This window comes from Prionailurus bengalensis, chromosome D2 (assembly GCF_016509475.1).
Source record: "Prionailurus bengalensis isolate Pbe53 chromosome D2, Fcat_Pben_1.1_paternal_pri, whole genome shotgun sequence".
NCBI classification, from domain to species: domain Eukaryota; kingdom Metazoa; phylum Chordata; class Mammalia; order Carnivora; family Felidae; genus Prionailurus; species Prionailurus bengalensis.
Genome location: NC_057351.1, coordinates 32,409,577 through 32,433,943, shown reverse-complemented (window position 1 = coordinate 32,433,943; position 24,367 = coordinate 32,409,577). Strand labels below are relative to the sequence as shown.

Genomic DNA, 24,367 nt, shown 5'->3' with positions numbered 1-24,367 from the left:
TAGGAGTTACTTGCTTAGAAATTTCCCATCAGAAATTCAAATCAAAACTATAATGAGATATCACTTCACACCTGTCAAAATGGCTAAACTCAACAACACAAAAACAACAAGTGTTGGTGAGGATATGGAGAAAGGGGAACCCTCCTGCAGTGTTGGTGGGAATGCAAACTGGTGCAACCACTCTGGAAAACAGTGTGGAGGTTCCTCAAAAAGTTAAAAATAGAACTACCCTACAACCCAGAAATTGCATTGATAGGTATTTTCCCAAATAATACAAAAATACTAATTCAAAGGGATACATGTACCCTGGTGTTTGAGCATCGTCAACAATAGCCAAATTATGGAAACAGCCCAGGTATCCACTGATTGATGAATGGATAAAGATGTATGTGTGTACATGTACATACATACATACACACAATGGAATAATATTCAGCTGCCAAAAAGAATGAAATCTTGCCATTTGCAGTGACATGGATGGAGCTAGAGAGTAAGTATTATGGTAAGTGAAATAAGTCAGAGGAAGACAAATACCATATGATTCCACTCAGGTGGAATTTAAGAAACAAGACAAATGAACAAAGGGGAAAAATAGAGGCAAACCAAGAAACAGACTCTTACCTATGGAGAACAAAGTGATGGTTACCAGAGGGGAGTTGTGTGGTGGGAATGGGTAAAATAGGTGATGGGAAGTAAAATACATTTGCAGTTGATGAGCACTGGGTGACGTACGGAAGCATTGAATCACTATATTTTACTCCTGGAACTAATATTACGCTGTATGCTAACTAACTGGTATTTAAATAAGAACCTTAAAAAAGAGAGAAAACATCTACCATCATTTCATCTCTCTCTCTTTTTTTTTTTTAACGTTTATTCATTTTTGAGAGAGGTAGGAAGACACAGAATCCAAAGCAGGCTCCAGGCTCCGAACTGTCAGCACAGAGCCTGATATGGGGCTCTTACCCACAAACTGCGAGATCATGACCTGAGCCGAAGTCCGACGCTCAACTGACTGAGCCACCCAGGTGTCCCACATACCTTTTGAATTAATTAATATTCCTCAGTCTAGCATTCAAGATCTTCCAGTAGGAAACCAACTTAATATTTCAACTTGATCTTCCACTGCTTTGCACTTACTTACCCCCAGGCCCTAGCCAACTTCACTGCTTATTGATGATTCTTTGGGTCTTTGTTAGTGTTGTGTCTTGTGACTAAAACTTCTCTCATGTTACTCCTCATCTTTTTCCTTTTTGCTATCTTTTTTTTTCCTTTTCTTAAATAGACTATAAGATTCTTCATGGCAGGGAGTACTCTTATTCAGCACTGTATATCCAGTGACTTTTAAAATTCAGGTTCATAGATGTTTAGTGAATGTTATTCACCTAAGTCGTTCACTCGTTCAGCAGATACACAAGATGAATTGAGTATAGTTAGCTTCCTGTCCTGAGCCCATCCTCCTAACAGCCTATTCTGTTCCCAAAGCAGCTATACTCTTTTCCACGTTTAAATTACCTGAAGCACCTTGTCTTGCTTGTGTCATTATCAGAGTCTTCTTTATAGTTACCTCAGTAGATTATAAGCTCCTTAATACAAAGGGCTGTTTGCTTAGTCTTCTTTTTAAGGTTCATTTATTTATTTATTTTGAAAAAGAGTGAGAGAAAGAGAGGGGCAGAGAGAATCCCAAGCAGGCTCTGCACCATCAGCGCAGAGCCCCACACAGGGCCCAGACTCATTAACCATGAGATCATGACCTGAGCTGACATCTAGAGTTGGATGCTTAACCACCTGAGCCGCCCAGGCGCCCCTCGTGTGGTTCTTCTTTTTCTTAGAGACCAGCATAATGCCTGTGTGCAGTAATCTCTCAGGAAATACTAACTGTATGGGACTGAATTAAACTGGAAAAAAAATCCCAAACAAAAGCCTGGAATTTGTACTTTCTAGGAAGTCAGTGATCTTCCTGCAATGCAAATACATATCTGTAAAGATGCCTCTGGAATGCTTGAGCTCTGGAGCGCTTACAGGCCTTTTAAACTAAGAGCTTAGATTTAAGGCATTAATAACTGGCTTCTGTTTTCAAATTCAAAGCACTGTCTAAATGATAAAGCTACTTAAGAATAATACATCATTTTTACATAGCAACCCTATATTATTTTTAATTCTGTTATGAGGAAGAAAGGCATAGAGCAGCTCTGTGACTCATTCATAGTCAACCAGGAAAGGATCAATGAAGAAAGAATCAGGAGGCTATACTTTTAGAAATATATGGACATATTGTCCAACGCGGTATGTATGACATCAACCTGAAATTTAGTGACTGTACCCAAGTACCCTTAAATTCTTTTAATAGAACTCCAGAATATTTGTCATCTGTGAATCGTGTGTGCATGCAACAGCTCTTGACTGAGAACTGATTATGTGTCAATTAGGCATTAATTTAGGTGCCAGGGTGAAACAGGGGATAAGATAAAGAGCCAGCCTTTGTGGAATGCACAGTGAATTGATAACAGCAGAACCGATTTGGATTCTGGTCTCTGTCCTGACTGTCTGTGCTTTACTCCTCTTGCATAAAATGAGAGGTTAGACTAGAACTTTTTAAAGGACTTCAGTTCCTTCAAAGTCCTAATAAGTCTTGAATTGGACAGAAATCTTAATTTTCCAGAAAGACAGAGCTGGAAATTGGTTTCTTTCATTTAGTCTATTTAATTTCCTTCCTCTAATATTTCTTGCTCCCTGTTTCTGTCTAGTTGAACTCCCTATTCACTTCTTTTTCTTTAATAGAGGGGAGAGAAAAGAAGGGCATCATTCTGCTGTGATTTGTAATTGAGGTAGATTTTGAAGTCCTTGGTTATATTCAGACTTAAGTTATGTTGTAGCATTCAGAAGTATTTCAAAACCTTATTGTTCTGTCATGGTGTTAGTTAATCAGAAACTTTAGACCCAAAATAATGTAGGTCTTTGCTTGGAGATCCACATGCACAATTAATTGGATCAGCTAACTGTAAAATTAGAGTTCTGCGCAGTGTGAATAGATTTTTATTTTCCCTTTAGGAATGTGGGGACAAAGTTGTTTTCATCCTTTCCCCCTTTATAGCGCAGTCCTTAAGGCACGTACTCGGAAGCCACACGGCATGGATTCTGATTTGGGGTCTGCCACCAATTAGTTAATATGATTTTGGTCAAGTTTTATAACTTGTCTGTGCCTCAGTTTCCTCATTGGTAAAATGGGGATAATAATTCATTGTGAGGATTAAACGTGTTAACAGATCTCAAGTGCTTAGAATAGTGCTTGATACTACCACTCTAGTTGACTTCTGTACCTCTGGTCTCTTCTCCTTCTAAAGTGTTTTCTACTCTGCTAGAGTCAGCTTTCAGAAATGGACATCTGACCACATCGTTCTCTTTTTTAAATCTCCGTGGCTTCTGATGGTCCAACCACTACTTACATCAAGCTCATCTCCACTGTTCTTTTTCCCTCATTCTCTGCTATAGCTATATTCAGTAATCAGTTTTCCAAATAAGATGTGATCGTGCATGCCTTGGCATCTTTGCACATGCTGTTTCTTCTGCTTGAAGTGTCCTTCCTTCACTGGTTTTATCTGCAAATCTTCAGCGATACTTCAAGACCTCATTTATTTTATTTTTTACATTCACTTCTCAGTTTTTAATCAGTCACATCCATCAGTTACCCAATCACAGCCAGTAGTTACTGAAAGCCAAGTATAATGGTGCACTGGAAGATACAAAACAAATACAACATGCTCTTGAGCATATAATCTAGTAGAGGAACAGGACAGACAGACTGAAATAGCAAGGGACTGTCACTGAGAATGCTAAGGAAAGCACACGTAAGTGAAGCAGCATTTCAGAGAAGGGCAGAGTCATTGCTCACAGATACAGGGGAGTGGGGGTGTTAGGGTGGCTATAAAGGCTTCCTGGAAGAGTGGGATTTGAGTTGGGCCTGGAAGGATCTGCATAGGTGGAAACTGTAGCCCAGGGAACAGAAGGCACAGAGGTGGCAGTTGTCAAGCCGCTCAGTGGAGGAAGCCTGGTAAGAAAATGTGCATGTTGAGGAGTGCTGAGGTCATGGGGCAGCAGGGGGTCCCTAAGGTCTCCAGAGCCTGGAGCATCCTGAGCGACCGGTGTGTTGTGTAACGTTCTACCCCATGCCAGCCACACTGGATCCTGATGCAAAGGGCGGACTCGGCAGTACTGGCCCCAACTTCATTCAAAATTTTGAGACTCTGTTCGTCATGGATTTTTTTTTCATTAATTTTGATTTTTAAAAATACTGCATTAAGACATGATTTATTGGGGCACCTGTGTTACTCAGTAGGTTAAGCATCCAACTCTTGATTTCAGCTCAGGTCATGGTCTCACAGTCATGAGATTAAGCCTCATGTTGGGCTTTGCGCTGGGGCGTGGAGCCTGCTTGGGATTCTCTCTCTCCCTCTCTCTCTCTGCCCCTCCCCCACTCACATGTTCACACTCTCTCTCCAAAATAAAATAAAATCTTTAAAAAAAAAAAAACCACATGGGTGCGCCTGGGTGGCTTGGTCAGTTAAGTGTCCAACTCTTGATTTCTGTTCAGGTCATCACCTCGTGGTTCTTGAGTTCGAGTCCCACATTGGGCTCTGCGCTGACAGCGTGGAGCCTGCTTGGGATTCTCTCTTTCTCCTTCTCTCTCTGCACCTCCCCCACTCTTGCACACGTGTGCTCGCTCTCTCTCTCAAAATAAACTTTAAAATAATAAATTAATAAAAAAATAAACTGTATGATTTATTTAGGTTACTGCATTTTTTGGCACCCTCTTAAATTTTGTGCCCAAAGTAATTTCCTCACTTGCCTCACCCTAGTGCCAGCCCTGTGTTCTAGTTCTGAAGTTTGGTGGAGGGGACATGAGTATTTATGATTATAATTTATTATTATTATTATTATTATTATAAATAATAATGTTAACTATGCCTTACTCATTTACAAATATTTTTTGGTTCATGGATAGTATTTCATTAAAAAAAAAAAAACACAAGATAAAGAACTTAGAATTTTAAGAAGATTCATTTGGAACTTTGGAACCTGCAGACCATGAAAAGGAAGATAATTGTTTGTGTTCCCGAGTCAGTTTCTGGGGGACGTAGCTTCCTCTTGCTGCAGTGTATGCAGTGCAAGCAAAAAGAGTTGTTTTGCCCACGTCTAAACGAGTGAAAGGTCACTGGAGGGTAGGGGTACTAGAGGCTGCTGTCCACTTGGAGACAGACCTCAAGCAACTGAGTTGCTGTAGCCAGAGTATTCTGCCTGAGGCAAGATGGGCCACAAAATGGGCCACACAGGTGGGTTTGGCCCATATCTCACATAAAGCAAACCTGTCTAGCTCTGCTCACTGGCCACAGTGCTTACACTGTGGGCCATTACACTTGGGCCATGGCCCAAGAAGCAATGGAAGATTCCCAAACTCTCTAAGTTTCTCAGGGCTACTTGTATCCAGGAAAAGAGGTGATGTTTGACCCAAAAGACTCTTACCAGCACATCTAAAAATGTGAAGTACAAAAAATGTGAAGTCTATTGTTCATTAGTACGCTAGTGACTAATGGGAGATTATTTTGGGTCAGGGATGTCAGGATCAGCACTAATCTCAGAGGTGGCTAAGGAAGGGTTGAAGGTGCAGGCTGCTCCCTGCACTTGCCACCAGGTGCACTGCTCTGTCATTTGATATGGACTCGGTACATATCCAGTGACAGCTGCCTCAGTCTCAGAGTGGACATTTTGGCACATGATGTAGAAACCACAGGCTGCATTTTACCATCAGATGAGTGGGTGGTCACAGAAGATGGCTGCTTCCTGAGGCCTGCTCACCACACACTTGCTGGGATGCTGACCCCTCTTGTCGGCACAACCAGCAAAGCTGTTCTTCAGAACTGAAGGAGAGAGAAAAGAGTTTTCCAGACAGACAAAAGCTGAAGAGTTCATCACCACTAGAATAGCCTTACAAGAAGTGTTAAAGGAAGTTCTTCAAGCTGTTGAGCAAAACACCTGCATAGAATGAAAACTTCTGTGCAAGCATTGTTTCTGGTGGAGGTGCTAGAGTGAATGGTCGTTGCCGAGATAGAACACAACCACTGCAGAACCCTTACTGCTTAGAGCTACCTGGAGTCCACATGAGGAATGGTCACGCAGCCTATGGATTTTCCTATAGTTGTCTTTATGGGTACTATGCTTCAGCCTCAGTGAAACACTGAGATAGTGTCCAAGGCTACGGGGATCTTCACAGTGCGTGCTCTTTCCCAGTGAGCAAATGTCTTAAGAGTTGTGCCAGACCTCCTTTGATCCTGGCAGAAACATATTGCCCACCTGGTAGCTTTAGGTTCTGTGACTAGATGAAGCAATAAGGCACTTCCTTTTAGGCATGTCTCTATTGAGCCTGGCTTCTTGAGCCCTGTCCCAAGATGCTAAGCTTCAAGGTCATGTTTAAACCTCCTGTGAAAACCTGGCCCTCTCCATGTACGGTTGATCCCTCCCTTAACGCTCACCATGATATATTACAGTTATTGGTTTCCATCTCCATCTGCTCCATAAGGCTGTGAGCACCACGTGCCTTTTCTCTCCCTCCTCTTACGCATGGTCTTGTACAGTGATTGGCCCAGAGCAGATACTCTGTAAATGTTCAATCAGTAATCAGGGATTTAGGACTTTACTAAGATTTTTATACTTCTGTCTTCAATTGCTCCAGGCTGCAAGAATTAGTCGATCGAGTGCTGGAACGTTTTCAGGCATCTGGACTAATAGTGAAAGAGTGGAATAGTGTGAAACTCCATGCTACAGTCATGAACACTCTATTCAGGAAGGACCCCAATGGTAAGTCCCACATAGAACTATAGCATAGTTTGTGATCAGTAAGGCCTTATGATATCCCTGGGGTTCAAACAAAACAGGGTATCAAAGAGCCTCTGGTATATCTTTTTTTGAACCTTTGAGTTGTTTTTTTCGTTTTGTTGTTTTAATATGGAAGCTTCACGAATCTGCGCATCACCCTTGCGCAGAGGCCGTGCTCATCTTCTCTGTGTCGTTCCAAGTTTAGTGTATGTGCTGCCGAAGCGAGCACAAACCTTTGCCTTGTTTTGATGAGCACAGTGGAAGTGGGCAGAGACATCTAGCATGGGACCATGACATTCTAGATCTTTGATTTCTGTTGCCCATAGCATTGCCAGATTTAGCAAATAGAAATACAGGATGCCCAGGTGAATTTAGGTAAACAGTGAATAATTATTTTAATATAAGTATGTCCCAGAGGTGCCTGGGTGTCTCAGTTGGTTAAGTGTCCAACTCTCGAGTTTGGCTTGGGTCATGATCTTCGTTGGGGTTGAGCCCCGCGTTGGGCTCCGTGCTGACTGTGCGGACCCTGCTTGGGATTCTCTCTCTCTCTGTCCCTCTGCCCCTTCAAATAAATGAGGGGACTTTAAAAAAATAAAAATAAATAAAAGTATAAGTGTGTCCCATGCAATATTTGGTGACTTTTTTTGAAAAGAAGAAAGAAGGAAGAAAGATTAGCTAGTAAAAGTAAAGGTTAGACCAGTGGTTCTCAAATAGGGGCAATTTTGCCCCCCTTGAGGACATTTGGGATTGTCTGGAGACGTTTTTGGTTGTCACATTTAAGGAGTTGAGGGTGCTTTGCTACTGGCATCTAGTGAGTAGAGGCCAGGGATGCTGCTTAACTCCCTACAGTGTACAGGACAACCTACCTCAATAAAGAAGTATCTAGAAATGTCAGTATCACCACAGTTGAGGAACCTTGAATTAGAATAATAATTTCTTATTACTCTAAAATGGATTCTAAGCCTTTGTATAAAGGCATAGAATCCATCTAAATGGATTCTAAGCCTTTGTATAAAAATGCCTTGTTTTAACCCTTGATTTGGGACAGTAGTCTACATTTAAAAAGGATTCTTCTTTTCTTCCCATTGCCCCTCCCCAGCAAGTGAAAGCTTTTCTAGCACATTCAGCATCTATCTGATCAGGAGCCACAAATTCAAGTATTTGAAATGGGTTTTATTTCCTTTGCTTAGGACCCTGACCTTGGTTTTAGAAAGTCTAGGTTGGAAGAGGAGATCTCCATCAGGACTTGACCCCATAAACTATTTGTAGATTTATACTTTAGGACAGTTTGTGTGTCCCATTTTTTGTCAAAGTACAGTTGATCCTTGAACAACATGGTTTAAACTGTGTGGGTCTCACTTACACACGGAATTCTTTCTATAAATACAGTATATACTATAAATGTATTTCCTGTTCCTTATGATTTTCTTAATATTTTCTTTTTTCTTTATTATAAGAATACAGTATATAATACATATAATATACAAAATATATATTAATTGGTTATATTATCAGTAAGGCTTTTAGTCAACAATAGTAATTTAGTTTTAGGGGAGTCAAGAGTTACACATGAATTTTTTTTTTTTTTAATTTTTTTTTTCAACATTTATTTATTTTTGGGACAGAGAGAGACAGAGCATGAACGGGGGAGGGGCAGAGAGAGAGGGAGACACAGAATCGGAAACAGGCTCCAGGCTCCGAGCCTTCAGCCCAGAGCCTGACGCGGGGCTCGAACTCACAGACCGCGAGATCGTGACCTGGCTGAAGTCAGACGCTTAACCCACTGCGCCACCCAGGCGCCCCTACACATGAATTTTCAACAGCATGGGGGTTGTTGTCCCTTATCCCCATTGTTCAAGGTCATCTGTGCATCTTTTCTTTATCTCAGATATATACCAAAGATCCCAAGTGGAAGTCATTTAATATTAAGCCCATTTGGTTAGAGCCATTGTAGGACTAAGAGATATGTAGCTGGCTAATTTTCAGTTCTAGCGTTTTGTGATGTTAGATCCTATTTTATTTAAGGTTTTTCTAAATAAATCACTGTTTTACCTTTGGGAACACAGATCAAAAATGGCTCAAGTGACTCAGTCAAAGCCTATAGACTCTTATTTGGGTAGTTCATAGAATCCAAAGCTCTATGCTTGCTCTTTTTCTGATGGAATGCGTTTCTTTCATTTGGATAATAGTATTGCAGAAGAATATGTAGAATTTCAGGAAAAAAATTTCTGGAATACTTCATATTTATAAATGTATGTACCTTGTCTAGAGCAAACATTTAAAGGAGTTTTTGATATTTATTTTCTTCTGGATGGTCAGTTTTAAGTTTGGAAACACAGATCGTCTGATGTGATGTACATCTTAACATCACTATGTAAAGACAGAATTTTAGAGCTCTAGAGTATACAATAGATTCGTTGGTTCAGAAGATACATTGTATCCAGCACCATCCAATAGTACTCCCTATGATGATAGAAATATTCTGTATCTATAATGTCCAGTATGGTAGCCACCATCCACATGTAGTTATTGAGCACTTGGAGGTGGCTAGTGAGACCGAGAAAGTCACCTTTTCATTTTAATTCCTTTTAATTAATTAAATTAATCACATATGGCTGGTGGCTACTGATTTGGACTGTGCAGGTACAGATGGTATTTTATGAGACATTTAATACCATCAGTAGTACGTTCTGCAAATGTCCTAGTCCTTAAATCTTTCTTTGGAGCTCTTACCATGCTCCATTATTAACTAACCTTTTGACATGTAAGAGTTGAATTATGCAGGAACCTGTATCTTCTAAATTGTGTGGATCCAGATTTATATTCAGTTAGCACCAGAGCTTCATGTAAGAAAATGTTCTGTGTTCACGGTATAGTTATCCTTTCTTACTTAGAGATAGTTTGAATATAACACTTTCATTGAGATAAATTCACATACTGTATGATTCACTCATTGAAAGCATATAATGCAGTGATTTTTAGTATAGTCAGAGTTACGCAGCCATTACCACGATCAATTTTAGAACACTTTTCATCACTCCAAAATGAAACCCCATTGGCGGTGTGACTCCTTAACCTTGCAGTCCTACACACCATCAGTCACTTTCTGTCCTATAAATTTGCCTTTTCTCTGGATATTTTGTATAAATAGAATCATGCAATATATGATCCTTTGTGACTGGCTTCTTTCACTTAGCATAATGCATACAGGATTCATCCATGTGATAACATGTATCATGCCTCATTCCCTTTTTATTGCCAAATAATCATCCACTATATGGATGTACCACATCTTATTTATCCATTTCTCAGTTGACGGACATTTATATTGTTTCTTCTTTTTGACTGTTAGGATTAATGCCGCTGTGAACATTTTCATACAAGTTTTTGTGTGGGCATATATTTTCGCTTCTTTTGGGTATATACTTAAGAGTGAAATTTCGGGTCATATGGTAAGCCAGTGTTTAACTTTTTGAGGAGCTGCCAGACTGTTTTCCAAAGTGTCTGCACCATTTTACATTCCTGCCAGCAGTGTGTGAAGGTTCCAGTTTCTCTCCTTCTTTGCTGACACTTGTTACTATCTACCTTTTTGATTATTGCTGTCATTTTTGATGTGAGGTGGTATCTCATTTTAGTTTTGATTTGCATTTCCCTGATGGCTAGTGCTACTTACAGATTTTGAACCTGTCATTGATCTTTGAATACTTTGAATACTTTGTCATTAGAAGTTACCAGTGTGTAATTCCAGTGAGCTAGCTAACTTATATTATGCACGTGGAGTTAGCGCTCTGGACATATTTTACCAGTTCTGACTTGGTAGTTTCCATAGCTGTATACAATAAAAGAGCATATTCAAAAGTGGCAATACAAATACTTTTGGAGTGTCTGTTGGTAGGCAGGAAAGGGTAAATATCTTAGAAAATATTCCGAGGGTTAAATAATTCTTAAGGATGCTTTGAATTTTCTATACCTTGGATTCTTCTGTATGATGAATTTTTACTTGAAAAGGGGATAGGAATCAGGTGTTTCACTCTTTCTTACCTGTCATCCCTTTCCTTTGAAATCCTCTTTCCTGCCATATTTCAAGGATGTCCTTCGGAATAAGCATGCTAAATTAACACAAGGAGTTAGAGCATAGTTTTGATGAGGCTAAGGTCATAGATTTGCTGCATTTCTGTGTAGAATGTCTGTAAAGATACCTTTGAACTGAAGGGGGCTTTCTCATTTGCGGGGGGGGGGTTCCTTAAATCAACCCACATCATGTTGGTTGCAACCCAAATCAGTGTTGCCAGCACTTTTGACTACTTAATGTGTGAGTTTTTGTATGGTTTTTTTTTGTTTTTTGTTTTTTTTGGGTTTTTTTACATATTTTAAAAGGCATGCAGCTTACCCAAAATCTTGGGCTTTTAGACTTCAAGGAACCTTTGGAGATACCTAATCTTAACCCGTAACTGTGTAAATGAACTGAGGTCCATAGAAGAGACATAATTTGCTTAAGAATATGGTTCATTTTATACACACAAGCACACACACACACACACCCCCCACATCTTTTTTATCCATTCATCTATTGATGGACATTTTAACTGCTTCCATATCTTGGCTATTGTAAAAAACGCTGCAATAAACATAGGGGTGTATATATCTTTGAATTCGTGTTTTCGTTTTCTTTGGGTAAATGCCCAAAAGTGGAATTACTGGATTGTTTGGTACTTCTATTTTTAATTTTTGAGGAACCTCCATCCTTTTGCTCCAAGTTTACATTCCCACCAACAGTGCATGAGGGTTCCCTTTTCCTCATGTCCTTGCCAACACTTGTTATTTCTTATCTTTTTTTTAGAATGGATAAAGAAGATGTGGGGGTGTGTGTGTGTCTACTTGTATATACATATACAACAGAATATGACTCAGCCATAAAAAAGAATGAATTCTTGCCATTTGTGACAACATACATGGACCTAGAGGGTATTATGCAAAGTGAAATAAATCAGACAGAGAAAGACAAATGCCACAATGATTTTACTTATATGTGGAATCTAAAAAACAAACAAAAAACAGAAGCCGACTAATAACTATAGAGAACAAACCAATGGTTGCCAGAGGGTTTGATGAGAGGTGGGGTGGGCAAAATAGGTGAAGAGGATTAAGAGGTACAAATTTCTGGTTATAAAATAGGGGCACCTGGGTGGCTCAGTCTGTTAAGCGTCCAACTTCGGCTCAGGTCATGATCTCACAGTTCGTGGGTTCGAGCCCCACATCGGGCTCTGTGCTGACAGCTCAGAGCCTGGAGCCTGTTTTGGATACTTGTCTGTGTCTCCCTCTCTCTCTGCCCCTCTCCTTCCTGCGCTGTCTCTCTCTCTCTCAAAAATAAATAAATATTAAAAAAATAATAATTTACAGAGATGAAAAGTACAACATGGGGAAGGAATATAGTCAATAATATTGTAATAATGTTGTATGACAGATGGCATATGGCACATGGTGACTAGACTTACCACGGTGAACGCTGAGTAATGTATAGAATTGTTGAGTCACTGTGTTGTACACCTGAAGCGAATACAACACTGATGTCAACTATAGTTCAATTAAAAAAAAAAAAGACTATGGCTAATGACATACATAACCTACCTCGAGTGCTTGGACAGTGTTGGATGAATAAATGTGTATGGAGTTGATAACAGAGCTGAGACTGGACCCCGGGCCTCTTGACTCAGCCTGCTGCTTTTCCCTCCCACTGTACCACTTTCCAGGTAGTACATTTTGCTAGCTATACCTGTAGAAACCCAAAAGAAAACAAACGTATGTAACCCAAGCTTCTTTTCTAATATTGTCTTTGAAATATTTACAGCTGAAGGCAGGTACAATCTCTACACAGCGGATGGCAAATACATCTTCAAGGAAAGAGAATCATTTGATGGCCGAAACATTTTAAAGGTCAGTACATAGCAGGTGAATTGGAAATTCTTTGGCATGTATCCTAAAATAAGAGAGGAAAACAAGTTGTTCTCCTTTTAACAGTAAAGTACATTTTTCTCATGCTTCCCATAAGGATCATTGATTGAAAGGCTGGCTAAAAAAAAAAACAAAAAAACCCCACTAATGTCCTAAAGGAAAAGGGAAATCTTTTTGAATCTGTCGAGGCTGTGATGTCTCTTATTAGAGTACTTGAAATTGATGATTTAAGAAACAAGTATCTAAACTACTTGGACCCATAGCAATAAGTTGATTTTAATGTGGTGAGTTTTACTTTGTATTTTACCTCTGGAGGTCTGAGTTTGCATTTTTTAAGTGAAAAAGAATTGTTTTGTTCTAATAGACTTTTCACTCACTGCTCTCTAAAGTTGTTTTGTAATTTGTTTTTACTCAGGAATAGCCTCTGTCTGAAAAGTAGGCAGTCTGTCTCTGACTGTTGAGGTTTTGCTTTCCTGAGTGTTAAAGTAATCTATGAAATTCCCATAAAAAGGGTTCTTCAGGATTGCATTTATCTTTCTCCTACAGACCACATTCTGTAATATCCATGATTTATACCCTCTCCATCAGGTTAACATGTCATTGTGCCTCTGGGCAAACACAAACAAATTGATACAATGGAGAGGTTTTTAATTCTTCATTTCACTTGTTCTGTAAGGGGTTTAGGTCATACATTTTCAAAGCCATTGGATGGTTTTTAGAGTTGGGAAGAGAGTCTGTGTATATAACTTCAGAAAAAACTTTAGCTTTAAAAATGCTCTTTCTTTTTCCTTCCCCACCTCATCCTCCATTGCCATATCTGGTCACTTGGCACTTTTCTTGCCAGATGCCTAATGTGATCCAGTTACCTCTAATTCATGACCTCACTTCAGCACCTGCAGACTTCATACCACAGAACCCAACAAGGCAATGACTGCATCCACTCGTAGGCAGGCATTTAGGCTTCTACAGTTTATAGAGCTGTGTCGATTCCTTCTTTCCTTGATATCTTTCCTCTTTCTGAGTACTTTTCTTGTTTTCAAAGTAGCTATGGTAGCTTTGGTTTGAGTGGCAAGGTGCTAATGAATTCCGCAGCCATTTACTGATTTTCCCAGGCCACATCTTCAGTGTGATATGAATCTTTTTCTTCCTCTATCTCATTTTCTGGGCCTTTTCCAATAATAGCATTAGTTATTTTGCTTTTTTTTGTCATTGTTGTTAGTTTGATTAAGAAAGAAAAGTAGACTGAATGGGGAAAGAAATCTGTAGGAATGACTCAAGCTGTCTTGGTTCTTTTGGAATCCGAATTAGAGCTCAGAAGGTATACTGATCAAAGTCAAGTGTGAGGCACTTTGACATCAGCAAGAGGGAGGTCATGGCAGAAAGCCTGTGCAGTGGCTGTATGAACAGTATGGGTGTCTCACCTAATACTTAATTCCTCTCTTTCTGAAAAGTCCATCTTCCAATTTAAAGATGCTTTGCCTTGAAATCTTCCTGTCCACCCCAGTGATGGCATGGGTGCAGCTCCCTCTAGTGTTAACAAGGGCTTGCTATGTTAGTAGTACCCTAACTGGTTGGTGCCTCATCACAGTCTCAAAGCTGGGCTCAGCTAGGGACTTAGAGACTACTTAATCCAGTTTCCCACTTTAATTTCTAAGGGCACAAGATCCAACATAATTAAAGTGGCTGGCCAAAGGTTACCGATCAGAGCAAAAAGATTCAAATCACAAGTTAGCATCGTCTCTGCTGCCTCTCATAAAGAAGCTCAGTGTTTAGGTAGATATCATTAGGTTTTTGCAGTTTGGCGTATCTGTTTGAACTGTAATAATGTCTGATTAGAAGTTGTTTCATAAATGTTGGGGCAATGGTGTATGCCAGTTAGTCTAAAACTGTGGCTAATTAAGAATTAGACGTTGAATTGAATGTAACACCAACACCAGCAGAAATACTTATTGGCTGTATACCATCTGCCAGACCATGTGCCCTGCAGATAAAACAGTCATTATGATACAATCCCTGTCTTCCAGGAGCTTCCTGTCTTTGAGGGGTACAGACTGTTAATAGGCAATTATAATATAAAATGGTGGGGGCGGGTTACGAGTATGGAGAAGTTCCTTTGAACACAGATAGTTAGAACAAAGTGTCTTTTGATACACTAATATTTTACTTTCTAATCACTAGCTGCAGAAAATATCATCTTTCACCTATATTCAATCAAAGGAATTCACTTTTCTTTGAGAATAAAGGTAATATGTGGCCTCCAACGATTACCCACCCCTAAACGCAGAAGTAGCTATGGTAGCCCACCTTTTGGAATTTCCATAAATGAACATGCCTTTCTCAATTAGAACATAAGAATCCATGGGCCCCGACACCTTTGGGGACAAAAAAGATTCCAAAAAACCAGTGAATTGTATATGTAGTTTTTGTATCAGATAAAATGATTACATTTAGAAAGAAAAAAAACTTCAATTTCACTAACAAGATAGGAACTAACGTGGAGAAAACCGAAAGATTAACTGCACTGGTGGTTCAGGAGCCCAAGCATATGTGTGTAGCATATTAACAGCTGCTTAGGTCAAGGATCAGGAATGCGGGTGGTGAGAAGCAGCCTTGGAAAAAAATCAGCTTCATCTACTATTCAAAGAGAAACAAAAGGAGAAAGCAAGCCATCGCACGTTGCTCTGAGAATTTAATAAGTAACAGCCAACTGCTCTTCTCCTCCATGAAGGGAATTGGTCCTTTTGGCCTGATGTAATATTATGCGTTCTGGGTGCCTTAATAAGAAAGAAAAAAGTCTTTAATGTCTTCTGGAGGTAGAAGCCACATTTTTCTTTTGTACGGCTCTTTTGAGAGTTGTTGCAGCTGTAATAGACCAGTATTGGGTTATTCATAACTAAAATAAGAATTTTACCTGAAGAAGGACTTTGAAAGAACTGACAAGTAAAAGAATCATTCTCCTGTGGTTTTCAGATTAGAAAAGGAGCATATGTAGTTGTGATGGGTTTTTATGAAGACGGACAGATAGCTCTGAAAGGAGCATGTACTCATGAAGATGACCGAGGCCAAATTCACAGGGTAATGTCCCCTCAGACAGTTTCTATTTCTAATCTAAGAGATAGGAACAAAGATGCTATTTGTTTATCTATAAGGCAGTGATAAACTTGTAATTGGAGAAATCATGCTGACCTAAAGACATACTATACTGCCAGAAATAACTGCTCCCTCGCAAGTGGAACAGTCAGAAACTGCCAGCCCCAGAGAGAGAAGTGGTCTTAATAGCAGTCTGTTTGGGGGGCTTGTGAACCTACATTAAGCAGTAGAATCATTATTCCAAGACTGTGCTCTCAGCAGATTGAACAGGAGTACAGTATTAACTGTTCGAAAGCATAGCTTCTGACTGCAGTGAAGAGGAGGAGATATTAGAGCCCTAGGTTGTACTTAGTAGAGGAGGTGATGCCGTACAAATAAAGGCACAGTTGACACAGTATTTGGAAAAGAATAGAAAGAAAGTTCTATAGGTCCAGAATCAAAGGACATCATCACAGTGCCATTTCTTCAGACACTTGAAAATCCTGGAAAATATAAACCAAGTAAAAAGGAGATGAATTTGTGCCTTTCCATTTTATATATAGGAATCTTTAGAGAAAGAGGGAATTGGTGTCATTAAAGTAACTATTGGTTCAGGAGGTTAAGCATCCAACTCTTGATTTCAGCTCAGGTCGTGATCTCAGGACCATGAGATCGAGCCCTCCATCAGGGCTCCATGATGGGCATGGAGCCTGCTTAAGACTCTCTCTTTTCCCATATTCATTCATTCATTCATTCATTCATTCTCTCTCTCTCTCTCTCTCTGTCTCTCTCTCTCTCAAAAATAGCCATATTGGTTTTTAATATTTTACTTGAAAAGTGGTTTTATTTTTGAAAATATGTTTTAAATCTGTTTAGCATCATTGAAGCTTTTCTTGAAAGGTGTAAATGAGAGTAACTCAAATATTCCATTCATTTTTGCTTTTGTTCCATCTCTGTCCCTTAACCTCTTTTTAAAAAAGGACAGTTAGAATAAATAAATTTAAATGAGAGCTTTATTTAATTTACTTAAGGAAGCTGTTTAAAAACATTTTATCTTTTTTTGGTAAAACATATACATAGAACAGTGAATGAAACATACATATACATTTAACAAATAATCATGAACAGTGTAACTACTAACAAGGTCAAAAAGTAGAACATATCCCCCATGTCCTTCCCTGGCCAACTCTTTAGTTTCTCCTTAGGTAACAAATGCACAATTAAATTCTTAAACACTCTCAGTGAACATTCTTGTTTTGAATGATTACTTTGTTTCAAAGTATTAGAGGACTATTGAAAAGTTGAATTCATTTTTGTTTTTTCTAGGGAAGAGATGTGAGACTGGGAACTATGTAGAAATTAAAAAAAAAAAAAAAAAAGATACAAGGGGCACCTGGCTGGCTCAGTTGGTGGAGCATGATGCAACTCTTAATCTCAGGGTTATGAGTTCGAGCCCCACGTTGGGCATGGAACGTTCTTCCATCCAAGTACTAACCAGGCCCAGCCCTGCTTAGCTTCCGAGATCAGACGAGATCGGGCGCGTTCAGGGTGGTATGGCCGTAGACTGGGCATGGAACGTTCTTAAGGAACGTCCTTAAATTTTATATATATTAATGACTACAAAGAAAGACTAATATTTAGAAACTATTATTTCTAAGGAAGAAAACATTGTGTCTTTCATTATCCAGCTCAGTATTCAGCCATATTATATACTGTGATTGAAAATTACTTCTTAGTCACATGACTGTTTAGAATTTTTTTCTTCAAAACTGCTCTTTCAGAAAGACTTTCCTTGAGAGTCTATCACTACTTGTTCCACTGCACTATTATATCAGGATAAATAACAGCAAATTGAACGTGGCTTAAAGTTCTTCTCTCTCATTACCACCGTAAGTATGGTGGTGTTTTTACTAACTGCTGTCTCTGTGACTTGACTTTTTTTTTTTTCTGTGACTTGAAAATTTAATTTTATTTAGGTCAGTAAAATCACTAAACAGACATCACTTCCTCTCTAAGCTATTTATGCTTATACACTATTGATACTAAGTTCAGTTCCCTTGGACACACAGATAGTTTGTAATAGTTTTGTCCATAGCATTGAAAACAGTCACATTATTCGTGATAATCATGTGAAGTAGGAAACATGTTAGAGGAGCAAACATACAACTTTCTGAAGAATTTGACTCGTCAAGTTAAGATGTGGAAAAGGTCATTTAGAGAATAAGAGAATCCGTGGAAATTACACACACACACACACACACACACACACACACACACACACACATATTCAATTAAGGATTGGAAGATAGAGTTAAGAAAATGGCAAAGGTGAAGAGAGAGAAAATATGAGGGGGAAAATATGACACAGAGGATCCTCAGACAGTGCAAAAATTAAGATTCTAAAAGGAGGGAGCTCCTGGATGGCTAGGTCCGTTAGGTGGCCGACTCTTGATTTCAGCTCAGGTCATGATCTCATAGTTACGAGTTCGAGCCCCACATCAGGCTCTGTGCTCACAGAGTGGAGCCTGCTTCGGGTCCTCTGTCTCCCTCTCTCTGCCCCTTCCCCACTTCACACACACACACACAAAAGTTAAAAAATAAAAAAAAAAAAAAGATTCTAAAAGGAGACAATAGAGAGACTGTTCTTGAACTTGGATGAAGGAGGCTCTACTCTGGTGTTGCCCCCAGGCACTTGGGAGTTGCAAAGAAAAATCCTCTCCAGAAGACAGTTTCATCACCCTCCACCTACTAACATCCCTCCAAGGAACTTTCCCCCCCCAAAATGGCCAGTACACAGAGATAGCGAGGCATCTGAGGAGACCACTCTCTGTAAGCAAACAGACATCCAAAACTCAGACACGACATGCTGGAGTCATCAGACTCAGACTAAAAACAACTGTGCTTCCTGTGTTCAAAGGAATAAAAGCCAAGCTTAAAATGTTATCAGGTAATTGGGAACTGTTACAAAAGCAAAGTGACGTAGCAGTTTTTTAAACCAAATAGAAATGCTAGAGCTGGAAAATGCAGTAATTGAAATTAGGAGCTCAGCAGTAACGTAGACAGAGAGAAAGAGATGCAGTGAACTGGAAGGTCGGAAGAAATCCTCCAGAACGTTGCATGGACAGAGGGAAAGGTAAAAATTAGAGCTGAGAGGATAAGAGACCTGTAGGATAGAGCGAGAAGATCCAACGTGCATCTAGTCCCAAGTCCCAGGAGAGAAGAGTGCAAATGGAGCAGAGCTGATGAAAGACACGTGAATTCCAAACAGGAGTTTTGTGAAGTGAGCTTATATTGTACTTTTCTTTCCTACAACCTGTGACTGCATCATGGACAACAAAACGGACAGCCTTACTTAACTAAACTACTTGGGCCCCAACAGTTATTAAACTGAATGACTGAAATTTGTTGGCAATAGCTACATTACAAAGAACAAAAAAACAAAACAGAAAATTCAGCTAAAGAATGCTTTTCTTAAAGTAGATGATACAAAAAAAAAAAGGAGGATAAAAGGTATCCAGGAAGTCTTTTTATTATTCTTATAACTTTGCTCTGAAACTGTCAGAATAAAAATTTCTAAATGTAGGAAAGACAGACGTGCACATAGGAGGGGAATAGGACACTAGCCATTTGCTGTATTTTTAATAACCACCTTCGAGAAGAGTTGAAATCTTAGCTGTGTTTTGTTTCAGTGTTTAGAATAGATGCAGCTTTTATTAATTGTTGATCTTACTGCAAAAATTGGGCCATTTGATTTCAAAGGGCATAAAAATTTAACATAAGGAGCAATTTTCTGATTAGAATGTTTCATATTAGAACAAGCTACTAGGAAGGTAGTGGCATCTTTCATTAGAATGCTTTTGTTTTGTTTTTTTAAATTTTTTTTTTTTAACGTTGATTTATTTTTGAGACAGAGAGAGACAGAGCGTGAACAGGGGAGGGGCAGAGAGAGAGGGAGACACAGAATCTGAAACAGGCTCCAGGCTCTGAGCTGTCAGCACAGAGCCCGACGCAGGGCCTGAACCCACAGACCGTGAGATCATGACCTGAGCCGAAGTCGGGCGCTTAACCGACCAAGCCACCCAGGAGCCCCTAGAATGCTTTTGTTTTAAGAAATGAGAGTTCCATTTCATTTCATTCTCCCTGCTGTCATCCCTTTCAAAGTTTTCCCTATGTAATTCCCTGAAACCTATCTCTCACCTCTATTGTTGAACTGAAACAGCACTGTAAAGGTCACCAGTAGTCCCTATTTGTTCAGTGCCTTGACCCACTTTTACTTTTTTCCAGTAACCACATTGAGAGTATTAAGCGCTTTTCTCCTTCAAATGTTCTCTTCTCTTGGCTTCAGTGGCAATTGGCTCTCCTGGTGTCTACTGTGCCAGTGAATCTACTTTTTTTTTTTTTTTTTTTTTAAACATTCACTGCCTTGTAGGGCTACCTTCTAAGGTTTTGTCCTTATCTATGTTTTTCTCTTAACTGCAGTCTTGTTTTGTGCAAATTCTACTCATTCTTCACGTACAGATACTACATCCTCCCTAATGGTTGATGACGCTCTTCCCCCTCTCCTTACTTTGATTGTGCAGAGACCTGTCATGTGCTCCCCAGTGTTGAGCAATGTTCCTGTCCCTGGCAACCACTCAGGAAGCTTTTCTGGACTGACTAAAACTGTTTTTTTTACAGGAATCAGATTTTAGAAGAGGAGACGAAAAAGAGTTTTTGTTTGCCAAGGGAGATAGTTTTACCCCATACATGAGATTGTAAACGCTCAGAGCAGGGGCCAGCAAACTGCAGTCCGAGGGCCAAATATGTCCTGCCACCTGTTTTGCACATGGCCCTCAAACTGTGAATGTTTTTTATATTTTTTAACGGTTGAAAAAAAAAATCAGAAGAAGAGCAATACTTGAGGACATGTAAAAATTATATAAAATTCAGATGTCAGGGTCCATAACTAAAATTTCTATTGGAACACAACCATCCTCATTTGTTTATGCACTGACTGCTTTTGTGCCACAGTGCCAGAGTTGAGTAGTTGTGACGGACACCATATGGGCACCTTGCCTTTTATGGAAAAACTTTGCTGACACCTACGTGGTTAGAGTTTAGTTTAATTTTCTTTTATTCCACCCAACACAACTTCCTGCTTTATGATTAGACGTGATGCTCATATTTAATAGACCCTCAAGATATACTAACTATGTCATATTTAGTTAACAGTCAATCCTATTGAATTTCTGTCTACTTGAATATTTTCTAACAAATGTTTGTTTCTTTTTTAAAATGAGTTTACTAGGGGCATCTGTGTGGCTCAGTCAGTTGAGCATCCAACTTTGGCTCAAGTCATGATCTCTCGATTCGTAAGTTCAAGCCCCACATGGGGCTCACTACTGTCAGCGTGGAGCCTGCTTCAGATCCTCTGTGTCCCTCTCTCTCTGCCCTTCCCCTGCTCATTCTCATTCTTTCTCTCTCTCTCTCTCTCAAAAATAAACACTTAAAAAAATGAGTTTACTAAATTCAAGAAAAAGAGAGTCCCAAATTAAATATACCTATAGCTCATACTCGTAATCTTCTGTTAATAAGTGAAATTCATTTTTCAATTAAATTTGATTGCAACTTTAGTACTCCATATAGCAAGATTCAGCTGATACAGATCATAATGAACTTGAATTTACACTTAACCTCCTTTTATTTCAGAATACATCCAAAACTAATTTTATATTTCTCTGTGGTATACATTCATTAACTTGAAAGACAAACAATGATTTCTTTAACAGTTTTATTTATGCCTTATTACAGAATATTTTAATAAAAATTATTGAATGAAAAATAAAGTGCATTGCACTTGTAAGTAAATTGTGCTGATTTTATAAGTAGCATGAATATCAGAAAAATTGGAGTTTAAGAACAAGCCTGGGACAAGACATCTTGCCAAAATACAGCCACTATTATTTTGCAGTTAGTGATAAAATATGGCTCTGCCTTCATTCATTTTTTTTTTTAACATTTATTTATTTTTAGAGAGAGAGAGAGCACAAGCAGGGGAGGGGCAGAGAGAAGGAGAGACAGAATCCCAAGCAGGCCCTGGGCCATTAGTGCAGAGCCCAATGTAGGGCTCGAACTCACTGACGTGTGAGATTATGACCTGAGCCAAGATCAAGAGTCAGAGGCTTAACTGACTGAGCCACCCAGGTGCTCCTGTTCTTGACGGTTGAAAACAAAACTCATGAAAATGGGAGATTGCAGGAAATCATTAGAGGCTTTTTGATATTTTACTAGTAATAGAAATAACATACTGTACTTGAAAAGAAATGAAATACTTCTGACAGGTGATGGGACAGTTTTTTCAGGCATCAGAGGTCAAAGAAAAGTGCAATTTGGAATGCTTTAGTTTAGTTTTACATAGTCTTATTTTAGGCTGTTGGGTTGGGGTGGGAGCCAGGGGATGGGGAAGATGCATATTTTGGGACAATGTCTTGTCCTAAGTAGTATTTTACCATAACTTTTCCTCTGCCTTTGTTTATGTATCACTTTGCTGGGAAAGCGAAGTCTTAAATCATTAATGGGGGCAAGCAAAGACAAGATTGTCAGTGAGGTGAAACCATCATTGAAATGAAACTGGAAGAGAAGCATTTGGCTGATTTTCGACAAAGCCAACATCCATTCTAGAAAAATGCACCTTCTCTGGTCTGTTGCTGTCTGTTCGTACATGGTATTTTACTCTCTTGAATTTATGCTTATTGGTTATTCATCTTTGCACTGGTGCTGGAATACTTGTATGTGTTGTCTTGGCTCAGGCAGGGAATGATGGGTTTGGAAGGGTCTAACTGCACAATGACAAGATCTAGGCCATGGTTTGGCAAAGACAATGACAGTAGAAAATATCCTCTTGAATACCTACTAAATATAAAACACTAAGCTAGACGCTCGGTGTATTGGGGGAGGGAGAATAAATAATTGTCTTTTGTCCCTCTAATTACATTCCTGTGAACTCTTTGAACAGGGTGCTTGTTTTCATTGTGGGAAATAGTAATCTCTTTTATGTACTCATTTCTAGGGATCCAGTCATATCACTTGGGGTATATATCACAAACTTAGTGAGTTGTGTTATAGTTCATTTGGGGTCCATTGTAGTTGTTGTTTTTTTAAATGTTTATTTATTTTTTTTGAGAGAGAGCACAAACTGGGGAGGGGCAGAGAGAGAGGGAGACAGAGGATCTGAAGTGGGCTCTGTGCTGACAGCAGCAAGCCTGAGGTGGAGCTTGAACTCGTGAACTGAGAGATCGTGACCTGAGCCGAAGTTGGACGCTTAACTGGCTAAGCGACCCAAGTGTCCCGTTGTGGTTTTTTTAAGTTGTGGTACAACATACATGATAGGAGATTTCCCATTTTAACCAATTTTAGTGTATAATTTAGTGGCATTAAGTGCAATTCACATGGTGCAACCACCACTACCATCCATCTCCAGAACTTTTTTATCATCCCAGTTGAAACTCTGTACCTATTAAACAGGAAGTACTCATCTTCTCCTCCCCTCTTTCCCTGGTACCCACCATTCTACTTTCTGGCTCTATGGATTTGATTACTGTAGGTGTCTCATATAAGAGGAATCATACAATATTTTGCCCTTTTGTTTCTGGCTTTTTTTTTAATGTTTATTTATTTTTGACAGAGAGAGAGAGAGAGAGAGAGAGAGAAAGAGAAAGCATGAGCAAGGGAGGGACAGAGAGAGAGGGAAACACAGTCTGAAGCAGACTCCAGGCTCTCAGCTGTCAGCACAGAGCCCGATGCGGGGCTTGAACTCACAAACCGCAAGATCATGACCTGAGCCAGAGTCGGACACATAACTGACTGAGCCACCCAGGCTCAGGTTTCTGGCTTATTTCAGTTACATGTCTTCAGGCTTCCTCAATGTTGTAGCATGTGTCAGGATTTTATTTCTTTTTAAGAATGAATAATGTCCCAGTGCGTATATATACTCCATTGTGTTTTTAGCTACAGTGTAGACAAGCCAGTAGCCAAATATAAATCTGTACCCAGAGATTGTGACAGGGCACTGTCTTCTCTGGAGCAGCCTATTGTTTAAAGACCATGTTAGATTGGGTGGCTTGGTGCCAACAATACCTAAGTGTTATTCCAAATGTTAAAGGACACTGGTGCGAACAGATCAAAGAAACAAGAGTGAAGTCCACTATGCCAGGAAACATATTAAGTTGATGACTAATTAAGAAACAATGTCCTCTTTCCCATATCCCAAGGATGAAACAGTTTTCCAATTCATGCTCAAATGTGAACATTATTACAAGTTAAAAGTGAAAACACAGGATGTAAATCAGCCAAAACACCAATTCAGAGTTGACCCTCTCAGTTGTGGATTAAAACATTGACACCATTTTCTTAAATTATAGAGGTCTTGTTCTCCTAACTCCTGAAGTGTGGCAGGGCTTCCAAGGCCTTTTGCTTATTTGAGGTATAGCCCTTTGCA

At 39.4% G+C, this 24,367-nt stretch overlaps 1 protein-coding gene and 1 non-coding gene across 3 annotated transcripts in view; one reads left to right on the top strand and one right to left on the bottom strand.

Annotated features, from left to right (window-relative positions):
- ASCC1 (activating signal cointegrator 1 complex subunit 1) overlaps window positions 1–24,367 on the top strand; it is a 111,671-nt gene that overhangs the window by 71,767 nt on the left and 15,537 nt on the right. For both annotated transcript variants that reach the window (XM_043596579.1, XM_043596578.1), the window contains exons 8-9: window positions 6,728–6,852; window positions 12,719–12,804. In XM_043596579.1, coding sequence (XP_043452514.1) covers window positions 6,728–6,852; window positions 12,719–12,804 — 211 coding nt within the window. The remainder of the gene's footprint in view (window positions 1–6,727; window positions 6,853–12,718; window positions 12,805–24,367) is intronic.
- Window positions 6,993–7,099, bottom strand: LOC122493585. Its single transcript, XR_006299944.1, has one exon. It is a non-coding gene; the product is annotated as a U6 spliceosomal RNA (small nuclear RNA).